Source organism: Mauremys reevesii, linkage group 3 (assembly GCF_016161935.1).
Source record: "Mauremys reevesii isolate NIE-2019 linkage group 3, ASM1616193v1, whole genome shotgun sequence".
NCBI classification, from domain to species: Eukaryota; Metazoa; Chordata; order Testudines; family Geoemydidae; genus Mauremys; species Mauremys reevesii.
In genome coordinates this window covers 164,146,737-164,159,439 of record NC_052625.1, presented here as the reverse complement: position 1 = coordinate 164,159,439, position 12,703 = coordinate 164,146,737, and the positions used below count along the sequence as shown (strand labels likewise).

Here is a 12,703-nt window from a genome sequence, read left to right as displayed (position 1 = left end):
TACAAAAATAACTGCATTCAAACACAAAACAATGTAAAACTTATATATATATATGTGAGCAGTGTACACTTTGTATTGTCTTATAATTGAAATCAATATATTTGAAAATTTAGAAAACATCCAAAAAAATAAATAAATGGTATTCTATTATTGTTTAACAGCACGATTAATTGCAATTAATTTTTTTAATCATGCGATTATTTTTTTTAATGGCTCGACAGCCCTATTTAGAATGAAAATAGGATAGAGCGGTTTTCTTTTCTTTCTTTCTTTTTTTTTTCTTCTTCCATACAGCAGCTATGAAATAGAGCATGATCTCATAATAACACATTAATCTGTGGACATCCCCCATTGAAAAGAACACCATAAAATAAAAATAAATTATTTTAATTTAGGTTGAAAATTTGAATAAATAATATAATTTTTGTACTACTCCTAACATGCTGGCTTCACCATAGGCTCCATTGGAGGATTGAATTCTGATGGTTTTTCTTTTGAAAATATAATGTACCAACAACAACTAATAATAGGGTCCTAGAGAACTGCGCGCATTTACAGCTCTTTATAAATAAGAATATTAAGAATAAGAGCAGTCGTATTCTTTATCTTTAAAAGAAAACCCATTTGGAACCATGCTGAACCAGAGAGGAATGAAACTTAATTTGAAACAAAGCCAAAAGGAACTTTGTCCAAATTTTGTGTCACTGATGGAATAGGGATTATTCTGAAGAACGGCAGCATGCAGTGTTGGTGGACACTGATATCTGTCAGGTGTCTATTTCCTTCTACCTTTCTGACTGGGTTTTTTTTTCTATCGGGTCCAACAGCCACTTGTTTTCTATACTCACTATATCTATGGTCTTACATTATGTATGTGAATAGTATATTATCTCACCCTGGAGCTGATTGCTACAATTACAAAGAATCCTGTTATATGGCATCTCCAGGCACTATAAATGGGAGGGCTTCGATGACCAAATCAAACTCCCACCTCATAATTAGACTGGAAGTGGAGGAGAGCAGATGAAGAGATTTTGATTTATCAAAGCAATGGCAAAACATGATTAAGATTTTGCCAGAAAAGAATAGCCCCCTGCATCCATTTCTAACTTTTTTATTAAAAATGTTTTGAGAATCATTTCAAGTGATCTTAAATGTGTCAGCTGAAAAGAGCTTGTAAAATCCATTTTCTGTCTTATTGATTACTCTAAAAAGCTGAAAGTATTTAGGAGGGAAGTTTCATGTGCGTGTACCTTCCCTAATGTAATTACACTAAACATTCAGAATAAAATGGATGGAAAGTTTTTGTGTATGCTTTAAATTTATATTACCTAATATAAATTTGGTTAACTCTAACTTTTCTCTTGTATAATAAATCAGTCCAGCGGTGGGCAACGAAAATGATTAGAAATAAAAACATCACAGTATTTGTCAAATATTGTTTGTTTTCTGAGCACTTCTGCTACCAAGGCATCCCACCTCAAAAAGTCTCCAGACTATTTAGGCTTTTATTCTGGCCCAACTCCCACCTTGGTTACACTGGTGCAATCATATTAACATCAGTGGAGCTGCAGTGAAGTAACCAAGAAGACAATTTGCTTTTCTGCACAAGGCTTCTTTTTTTGTTTACTAATCAAACTCTTTATATGCTTTTCTTCTCTCTAGGACAACGCTCCCCTCCATCCTCTATATCCGACTAAATTGATCCCTCCAACTAAGTCCCAATTACATCCACAGTCTATCTGCCATGCTGACTGTCTAACCCCCGGGCCCTTCAGTCATTTGTCTTCCATCTTATGTGATGTTCATGAGAGTTCTTATAGGCCTTACAGTCACAACGCTTTGTATAATAAGGTGAGCCTTCGGTGCTGCTATTGTCTTGTGTTATGTCTGATGTAATTCAGCATTCTTCTGCTGCACTGGAAAATAAATTTTACAAGTGGATGGAGTTCAGCTGTGGCTTTAGACCACACCCCTATGTTGGGAGAGGTGAGCTGCCCAGGAGATGCTTAACCCTCATTGAAATCAATGGCTGTTAAGTGTCTAAATACTTCTGAATATCTAAACTGAAGCTTCTTACTCCCTCTCACCTTTTCATTTACCCTGATGGAATTAGACAAAAACTGGCCAAAAGGCTTAACCCAATATGACATAAAAGTTAATCCTATCCTTGCCCTGAGACATACAGTCTGCATTTCTTTAAAAGTGATTTGATGAAAAGAGCATGTGGGGGCTGTTTCTTTATGCTGTATCACAGTTTCTTCTTCAGGGGAAACTAAAATCTTGAGATTCCCATAAGGATTATTGGTGATTGTTTGTTCACTTAGTTAGATTTATACAGGCTTTAAAAAAACACAAGTATGAAAATGTGCTGATCTAAGTTTTGCTAAACTTTCCAGACATTTTTACTTACTCAGGGTATGTCTACACTATGAAATTAGGTCAATTTTATAGAAGTCAATTTTTAGAAATCGATTTTATACAGTGTATGTCCACACTAAGTGCGTTAAGTTGGCGGAGTGCGTCCTCACTACCATGCCTAGCATTGACTTACGGAGCAGTGCACTGTGGGTAGCTATCCCACAGTTCCTGCAGTCTCCACTGCCCATTGGAATTTGGGTTAAGCTCCCAGTGCCCATTGTTGCGGGTGGTTTGGGGTACATTCCATCAGTCGCCTCTCCCTCCGTGAAAGCAACGGCAGACAATCGTTTTGCGCCAGACGCCAGGGCGATTAGAAGAGCACAGCAAGGCGCGCTGTGCATCAGAGAGGCTTTCAAAACCAGTTTCATGACTGGCCAGGCTTTGGTGTGACAGTTATGTGTGTTTCTCGTTGATACAAACCCACCCCCTTTGTTGATTTTAATTCCCAGTAAGCCAACCACCCTCCCCCCTTCAAAATAAAATAACTATTATTTTGAAATCATGCATTCTTTATTAATTAAAAAAATGAGATAATGGACAAGGTAGCCCAGGTGGGGTGAGGGGGGGGGGGGAGGGAAGGACAAGGCCACATTGCTTATTGTAGCCACACTAAAAATCAAATTGTTTGAATGACAGCCTTCTGTTGCTTTGGCCATCCTCTGCAGTGGAGTGGCTGGGTGCTTAGAGCCTCCCCCTCCCCTCACATTCTTGGGCGTCTGGGTGAGGCAGTTATGGAACATAGGGATGAGGGTAGGCGGTTATACAGTGGATGCAGCGGGGGTCTGTGCTATTGTTGGCTTTCCTGCAGCTCCAACAGACACTTCATCATCATGTCTGTTTGCTCCCCCAACAGATGCTTCATCATGTCCTTTCCTGGCCTCTGCCATGGAATGCCTCCATGCATTAAGCTGTGCCCTATCAATGCAGGAGGACTGCATTAGCTCGGAAAACATGTCATCACGAGTGCATTTTTTTCACCTTCTAATCTGTGATAACCTCAGAGACACAGATGATAGGGGGAGCGTAGAAACAGTCTACGCTCTATGATTCTGTGGGGACTGCATGGTCATCTGTGCTTCTGAATTTGCCACGCTGACCAAACAGGAAATGAAATTCAAAAGTTCTTGGAGCTTTTCCTGTGTACCTGGCTAGTGCATTGGAATTCAAAGTGCTGTCCAGAGTGGTCACAATGGAGCACTCTGGGATAGCTCCTGGAGGCCAATACCGTTGATTTGTGTCCTCACTACCCCAAATTTGACCCAGCAAAGTCGATTTTAGTGCTACTCCCCTCGCTGGGGAGGAGTACAGAAGTCAATTTTAAGAGCCCTTTAGGTCGACGGAATGGGGTTGGTTGTGTGGATGCATTCATTTTTAAATCGACCTAATGCAGTTAAATTCGACCTAACCCCATAGTGTAGACCAGGCCTCAGTAATTTACAGTGAGATATTTTCGAGGTTGCTGCTTCATAAGGGAACAATTTTAATGACCAGTTCATACAGCCAAAAGGATTTTGGAGGATTGGGCCAAAAGAAATCTGATGAGGTTCAACAGGGTCAAGTGCAGAGTCCTGCACTTAGGACAGAAGAATCCCATGCACTGCTACCGGCTGGGGACCGACTGGCTAAGCAGCAGTTTTGCAGAAAAGGACCTGGGGATTACAGTGAATGAGAAGCTGGATATGAGTCAACAATGTGCCTTGTTGCCAAGAAAGCTAACGACATATTGGACTGCATTAGTAGGAGCATTGCTAGCAGATCGAGGGAAGTGATTATTCACCTATATTCAGCACTGGTGAGGCCACATCTGGAGTATTGCATTCAGTTTTGGGACACCCACTACAGAAAGGATGGGGACAAATTGGAAAGAGTCCAGCGGAGGGCAACGAAAATGATTAAGTGGCTGGGGCACATGACTTATGAGGAGAGGCTAAGGGAACTGGGCTTATTTAGTCTTTAGAAGAGAAGAGTGAGGGGGGATTTGATAGCAGCCTTCAACTACCTGAAGGGGGGTTCCAAAGAGGATAGAGCTAGGCTGTTCTCATTGGTGGCAGATGGCAGAACAAGGAGCAATGGTCTCAAGTTGCAGTGGGGGAGGTCTAGGTTGGATATTAGGAAAAACTATTTCACTAGGAGGATGGTGAAGCACTGGAATGGGTTACTTAAGGAGGTGGTGGAATCTCCATCCTTAGAGGTTTTTAAGGCCTGTCTTGACAAAGCCCTGGCTGGGATGATTTAGTTGGTGTTGGTCCTGCTTTTGAGAAGGGGGTTGGACTAGATGACCTCCTGAGATCTCTTCCAACCCTAATCGTCTATGATTCTATGATACGGCCATAGCAGAAGAATGAATCTTTTGTTCTAAAATGGGAATTTGCCACCACTAATCAACACCAAAGGCATTTCTAGAGAGTGTAAGACACCCTGTGCTTGAAAAGAAAGAGGGATGTTCCTGAGACATAGGTAATCAACTCAAAATCCTTATTAATATTGTGATACAGCAGGGTCGGGGGCAGTGGAAGAGGGGAGATATATAAGCCCTAGGCTAATTAAGGCATGGTTCCCTATAGACTAGGGAAGGTTACTACAGGTTAATTGGAGCATCTGTAGCCAAATAAGGCCCTGTCAGGAACCTAATAAAGTTGAGGAAGGAGAGAGGACTGGAGCATGGAGGTGTGTTGCTGAGAATTGAAAGACAAGAGAACTGGAGGAAGGGAGATCCTGCCACAGCAGAGCAGGGAGACTTCCTCCCCCAGCATCAAGGACCGAGGGTAACACTACTCAAGGGGGAAGAGAGTAAGAAACCTGCAGTGGTTGAGAGGGGTTGGGGCTCAGAATGAGGAGCAAACCCAGACCCTTTCCCCGCTTCCCTTCTCTACCACCTTCCCGGGCCACTAGCAGGGCCCTTGGCGCTCCAAGACCAGGAGCAAGGGGTGGTGTCCTAGCCCCCCTGCCAAGAAAAGCTCAACCCACCATACCAACATTGGCCATTTTGTCACAATATAAAGAACAAGCAGCTTCACTGAGCACATCCATTCTTGTTGGATACTTGCTATTATAGACTTCCTTGTTTTTCATTATTTCCTTTAGTTAAGAACATAGTACAGAGTCTATTATTATAAAGTTGAAAATTTATGCTCCATGGGACTATATCCTGTAGTATTGTCTCAGGCAAAACTCCTGTCAATTTAAAGATTTGTCACCAGCATAATTTTTCTTAATCATTGTATTCTTTTCATTCATCGATTCATTCATTCATTCATTCATCATGAAACCTTTCATTCAACAGTTATTTTTATTTTAAATCTCTAGAAATCCATCAAAAGAGCTAACAATACCTGCAGTGGTTCGTTTGAATATTTTAACTACCGTACTACAGCTACTATATGGATAAGCATCCTTGTTAGGCCCTCATCCTGCAAACGCTTATATATGTTTTTAACACCTGAGTAATTGCATTGATGTCAGAGATTACTCACCTGCCTAAAGTTAAACATGTTCGTTACTGTTTGTAGGATTGGGGCCTAAATTTCTACATTGCTTGGTTGCAGTGATGATGTGAAATATTGCTGCTGCTCTATGTGCTATCTGCCTACCAAAGGCATTTCAGCAATGCCCGTCATTGCAATAGCAAAATGCTGAACACAGTAAATTAGAACTACACGTCATTGTTCATGGACAGTTTTGTTGTGGGTTATGCTATTTCTCTGTGCCCAGGCTCCAGAGGCCTGACCTAACTCCCACTGAAGTCAACAGTACTTTGTCCATTGAATTTAACAGCTTTTGGATGAGACTGTACTTGCTTGCCTTTGTTGTAAAGTATTTTGTGTCTGTGAATAACAGAGCGTGAGATTTTTGTTGCATCAATAAAATTCTGGCAAAAAGCTGGCTCTTGCAGCATATTCTAAAGATAGTCAGACTCTAGCTCAGTTAATCTCTTCTACTGCAATCCAGCTCCATTTAAATTAACTTGGCCACTGAATATTGAAGAGCAGGTCAGTATCCAAAGGAAGAATTTCTAGACTCATATATAGTGAGCATAAGCTTTCATGGGCTAAAACCCAATTGATCGGATGCGTGCAGTGGAAAATACAGGAGGAAGATATATATACACAGAGGACATGAAAAAATGGGTGTTGCCATACTAACTATAATGAGAGTAATCAGTTAAGGTGGGCTATTATCAGCAGGAGAAAAAAAACTTTTGTAGTGATAATCAGGATGGCCCATTTCCAGCAGTTGACAAGAAGGTGTGAGTAACAGTAGGGGAAAATTAGCATGGGGAAATAGGTTTTACTTGTGTAATGATCCATCCACTTCCAGTCTTTATTCAAGCCTAACTTTATGGTGTCCAGTTTGCAAATTAATTCCAATTCTGCAGTTTCTTGTTGGAGTCTGTTTTTGAAGTTTTTTTTGTTGGAGTGTTGCGACTTTGAGGTCTGTAATCAAGTGACCAGGGAGGTTGAAGTGTTCTCCGACTGGTTTTTTAATGTTATAATTCTTGACGTCTGATTTGTGTCCACAAGTACTCCTCATTCTTTTTGCTGATACAGACTAACATGACTACCACTCTGAAACTAGACTCGTATATGTTGCACTTTGTTTCAGCAGGTTCTCCATTAGAGAGACTCACTGCCAGAAGCTCCTGGAAACATTTAGAAATATATACCTCTACCTCGATATAACACTGTCCTTGGGAGCCAAAAAATCTTACCACATTATAGGTGAAACTGCGTTATATTGAACTTGCTTTGATCCACTGGAGTGTGCAGCCCCGCCCCGCCGGAGCACTGCTTTACTGCGTTATATCCAAATTCGTATTATATCGGGTCGCATTATATCGTGGTAGAGGTGTACTTTGAACACACAATTGAAAGTATGCAGCATATTTCAGTGAATGCCATTCTTCACTCTGAACATTTATTTAAAAATTATTTTAAAGGAATTTCCTTTTAAGTTAGCTTTATGAAAAACAGGATGATCACTTTCTGTGGATTAGTATCTGCCTGCTAGGTTTTTGTGATCTTTAGAGTGTTTATCACTTCCTTTGGAGACTCAGGGCACCTGCAGACAGCAGGTGTTTTTATCTGAAATACATTAGCAAAAAAGATACAGGGATTAATAATATGTTGATTAGACAGGCAGGAGGCCATGTTAATTCTGTTTTAGGCTCTGATCCTCTAACTGGATTTTCAGAGGCAAATATATCTCTGCGCCCATGTGGATCCAGCAGCAGGACTGGGGCTTAGTTGATAGTCAGACACACAGGCAATACAGATTTAGTTATTATTCGTACAATATAATAATAGATTATGAGTTTTTAGGCTGATAAATTCATAACAGATTTTACAGGGTTTTTTGGCTCTAATGCCAGGAAATTGCAGGGGCTGTATTTGTCACAGACTGGTGCAAGTGGTGGAAAGAGTCTTTGCTCCTTCATTCCATCCCTGTGCAGCTAGTCCTAAATAAAGATGGGTTTCCCACGTTAGATAAATTGATTCTGATCTGGCTGCCCTCCAGCATTGTTGTTCTTATCACTGCTCCTGTATCTTAAAAGACCACAAGTAAGATAAGGTTATTGCTATCCCTACTTGTAATATCTGCTTCTCTTTTCTTCTTCTTTCCCTCCTAAGTGATATCAGGGCTGGATTAAGGCACCAGCACTTTAGGCATGTGCATAAGTCTTCAAATCTAGGAGTCATGTGATTACATCAGAATTTCAGCTTTCATTTACCCCCCCTCCCACCACCACATTTCTGATCCTTGTGATTGTGGGGAAAAAAGTTCATATGTGTGACCTGAGTGTAACCAATGCAGTGATGCCTGGAGAGAGCCGGAAACAGCTCTGAGAGGTGTGAGCTGTCCTTGCTCACTGCTCTTGTTACCCAGGGTTCTTTTAACCCAAAGCTCTTGGTAACTTTTACTCTGTGCGAGGAGGTGTCAGGAAATAAATCAGGGGAGACACGGCCGGCCGACCGATAGATGGCTGGCACAAACAGGACAACACAAGAGTGCTTTCACTTAAAGCTAAACTTTACTTAGTCTCAAGCGCTTACACACGTCCGCAACAAGTTAGTAAAACGCCCTTGATTATTACCAAAGCTGAGTGTGGCTCTCGAGTGACACAGCGGCAGGCTTCCAGTGGCCAAATCTTCCGTCTGCTGGTGGGGACCGCAAGATGTGTCCAGAGGGAGAGTCCAAAAAGAGTCCAAAAGAGTCCCCAAACGAGTCCAACTATCTCAAGCTTTTCCCCCTTATTTGTACATTAGTAATAGACTGACATGTCCCTTAAAGAGAACTTGTTAAGCAAGCAGTTTCAATGGTCAAGCAAGAGGTTCCTTCTGGTTACTGATTAACCAGGTGAGGGTTTTTCCAGAGTTTGCAGCCTTGAGACCCCAATAGACATTCTTGGGGCACATCCTGCTCTTTTAAAATGCACATATCAGTAACTTCAACACAATTCTTATCAGGAAGGACGCGGGGTCAAGTTGCCCTTTCTGTGGCATCCCAAAACCCCGCCCTCCTGCCTTCATCAAGCTGAGACTGCTTAATAGGTTGCTTTTAACAATAAGCCATAGTCATTTCAGGCACTTTACTGGTTTGCCAAAATCTCCCCGTACACTCTGGGGGTCCCCACCGCCCAAGAGAGGACTGTGTGCATGGCTGGAGAAGAATAGTGAGCTGGCTTAGCCCACCCATATAAGCAGATGCAATCCAGTTACTAGACAAAGTAATGGAGAATCCCCTACTGTCACCCAGGCCTCTCTGGGTGGCAGTGGAACATCTGCTCTATTGCTTCTGGAATGGAAAAGGGGGTCCATTCTGCTGCCCCTGTACCTCTAGAGAAGGCTGTGGGAGTAGAGTCATCGGTGACTGCATGTCCTGGTGAGCCTAGGACATTGGATTGCCTTTATTCAGTTTGGGGTGACACCCCTTTTTTAATACAAGAGAGGTAATCCTCTGCTATGCAAAGTAACTGGTGAGTCAAGAAGCCAAGGGGAGGTGCTATGAGATCAGCATTTTGCTGCTGATCCTTCTGTTAGTGAAAACCCTCCTCCTGTGGATCCTCCCTTGGGTTCCACTGTGATTTTACATCCTCTAAAATTTTTTCTATTCTTGATATAGTATACACGAATCAATCCACTACTTCCCAGGTCCCAGGTTAAAAGGGGGATTCCACTAGTAGTTCTGTCAACAGACTCATTTTGCTCCTTTTCATATGGAGACAATATTGGATTAAATATTGGAGGAGAAAGCGATGAAATAGCAATTGGAGTGTGTGTCTGGCAGGGGAGATTTTCACAGGCACGAACGTGACATAGGTGCCCAGCTCTCACTGACTCTCAAACTCCCATTTGAATTTTTGTCCATGTGAGTTGAGCGTCTAACTCCCATTTGTACCGGTGAAAATCTCCCTTTCAATTAATATCTTTACTAGCAAAATCCCAACATTTGATTTGGGATAATGTTGCTCTTCAAAGACATGTAGAGAATTTGAAAAAGGGTTTGCCCCAATCCTGAAAACCCTTTTCAGACAAATGGCCTTTACACAGATATTATTTATGTGAGTGAAGGTTGCAGGGTCAACATATAATACAAACCTTTAGACTGTGATTATAGTCACATGGCATGTGTGAGACTTCAATCCTGCAACTTGCTTCGCACACCCTGAACCTGACTAGAGCCCCTTCAAAATCATTGAGTGTCTGCATGGACACAGGGATCTGTCTGCCATAACTAATTGCAGGATTGAGACCTTAGTTTGTATGGAGACTATTTAAAGGAATCTGTAAGTGTTTTTCACACTGCACCACTGTGATAATGTAATGAACTCAGCAGTGTTTACCCACTAGAGCTTAAATTCTGATTCACGGCATCATAACAGGAATTGACATCCTATTTGCTAACATCACCTTTGCTATGAATGGAAACTGCATTTCAAGGTTGCCATGGAAAAGTATTTCTTTTTTCCTGACATCATACAAGTTATTTGTTGTTATAGGTGAGAGTGTCTCTCTTTTGAACTTTGATATTTAAATGTTGAAGTTTAACTTCCGGACCCTGGTAGGCATGTGTTTTTATCAATATTATATTTTCTGTAATCCAGCAAAATTACTTTGGAGGTGACAAAGAAACTAAGTCTATGTCTATACTGTCAGAGTTTGGTCGCTGATAAAAAAGCGTGTAAAGAAAATTGCTGTTGTGCGTTCAGTTGTCTTCCACTGGTGGCGTAACGTATTCACACTTGCGGCACTTGCATCGGCAATGAGAACAGTGCACTGTGGGTAGCTATCCCACAGTGCAGCTCTCCCCCTTCTGCCGCTAGGTCTTGTGTGAAGGTGCAGGGGATCATGGAGCATCATGGGTCCGGGCTCAATGCCCCATGATGCACTGCTTTCCGTCCCAGCATTCCATGTGCTTTTGTCTTCAGTTCGCGGCATTTTTCAACATCCCTTGTTTTCTGTTTGCCTTGCCACATCTATCTGCAGGAATGGATCCCACACTGATCTCCTCTGCTCTGCTAGCTATAACTAGCACATTGTGAATAGCAGTGGAGTTAATCTTGAAGTTATGAAGGCAACGGCAGTCACAGTTGCCTGACGCAGGGTCCAACATGGAAAGCAGCAACATTAAATTACTTTTGGCATTCACAGAACAGCTGAACACAGTGGAACGTCACTTTTGGGTTTGGAAAACTAGCACAGAGTGGTGGGATTACGTAATTATGCAGGTCTGGGATGATGAGCAGTGGCTACAGAACTTTCAGATGCAGAAAGCCACCTTCCTGGAACTGTGTGCTGATCTTGTCCCAGCCCTGCAGCACAAGGACACCCAAATGAGAGCTACCCTCTTAGTGGAGAAGCATGTGGCAATCGCAGTGTGGAAGCTGGTGATTCAAGACTGCTACCGGTTAGTTGCGAACCAGTTTGGAGTGGGGAAGTTGACTCTTGGGGCTATGTTAACACAAGTGTGCAAGGCCATTAATCACATCCTGCTGTGAAAGACCATGACTCTTGACAACGTGTGTGAAATTGTGGGTGGCTTTGCAGAAATGGATTTCCCTAACTGCAGCGGGGTGATAGATGGCACGCATATTCCAATCTGGCACTGGACTACCTTGCAATGGAGTACATCAATCGGAAGGGGTACTTCTCCATGATTTTGCAGGCGCTTATGGATCACCATGGGCATTTCACTGACGTCAGTGTGGGGTGGTCTGGAAAAGTGCATGATGCCAATATCTTTAGGACACTGGCCTGTACAGAAAGCTGCAACCAGGGACTTTCTTTCCAGACCAGAGGATCACCACAGGGGAAGTCAAAATGCCCATAGTGATCCTGGGAGACCCAGTGTACCCCTTAATGCCATGGCTCATGAAGTCGTACATGGCTGAACAGTAAGGAGCAGTTCAACAATTGTGGATAGCTTTGCAGAAAGGGATAGCAGTAAAGAGCAGTTCAAAAACAGGCTGAGTAGGGGCAGAATGACCATTCAGTGTGTGTTTGGCTGATTAAAGGCACGCTGGCGATACCTGTATGGCAGGTTAGACTTTAATGGGGAAAATGTTCCCATGGTTATAACCGCGTGTTGCACGCTGCGTGATATTGTGAAGGGAAGGGCGAAAAATTTACTTGGGGTGGACTGCTGAAGCAGAACATCTGGCTGCTGATTTTGAGCAACCAGATACCAAGGCTATTAGAGGGGCCCAACGTGGAGCAATAAGAATCAGGGATGCCTTGAGGTAACACTTCAAAGATGAAAACTAGTAATGTTTGTTGCTATGCTTGGGACTGCAATGGTTAATTAAATTTGGTATGCTAGGAAGCAGTTGTGATTGTTAAGACCTAGGATTCAATGTAAGGAATGGATAAAAGTGCGTGTTGATTTGCAGGTGCCATCTGCTATCATAATTTGCATGGAAACAAATAGAGTGCCTATGAGTCAAAAAACTTTGCTTTTATTGCCAAATAAACCAAAACACCAAATGCACACACATAGACACACACAGATTCTTGGTGTGGGAGAAGGTACTGGAGGAGTGGGGGGGCTGACTTTCAGAGCTGAGCATAAGTCCAGCTTTCGTCTGAAAAGCTGTCTGCTGGGGTGAAGTGTAGAGGAAAGCACAAAGTGCCAGAAAGCAGAAAGGAATGTGTGTGGGGAGTTTGTGGAGAGCATGGGAAAGAGTTCTGAATGTGCTGAAGGGGAGGGGGGTGGGCATGCATCTGCTCAGTCTGGTCCATTACGAGAGGCTGGACAATGTTTGACGCTTCAAAACTTTTATCAGCCT

The 12,703-nt window shown here is 42.5% G+C and overlaps 1 protein-coding gene across 11 annotated transcripts in view; it reads left to right on the top strand.

Moving 5' to 3' along the window:
* The window catches only part of LOC120402303 (muscular LMNA interacting protein), a 160,362-nt gene that overhangs the window by 129,518 nt on the left and 18,141 nt on the right, over positions 1-12,703 (top strand). For 8 of the 11 annotated variants that reach the window (XR_005597125.1, XM_039532834.1, XM_039532839.1 and 5 more), the window contains one exon: positions 1,666-1,854. The exons of 2 other annotated variants lie outside the window; for them this stretch is intronic. Coding sequence is in view for 7 of the 9 variants with exons in the window: in XM_039532834.1 (XP_039388768.1) it covers positions 1,666-1,854 (189 nt within the window). In the remaining 2 variants the exon portion in view is untranslated. Of the gene's footprint in view, positions 1-1,665; positions 1,855-12,703 lie in introns of those variants that run through there. One more of the 11 variants, XR_005597130.1, reaches the window with a different exon arrangement.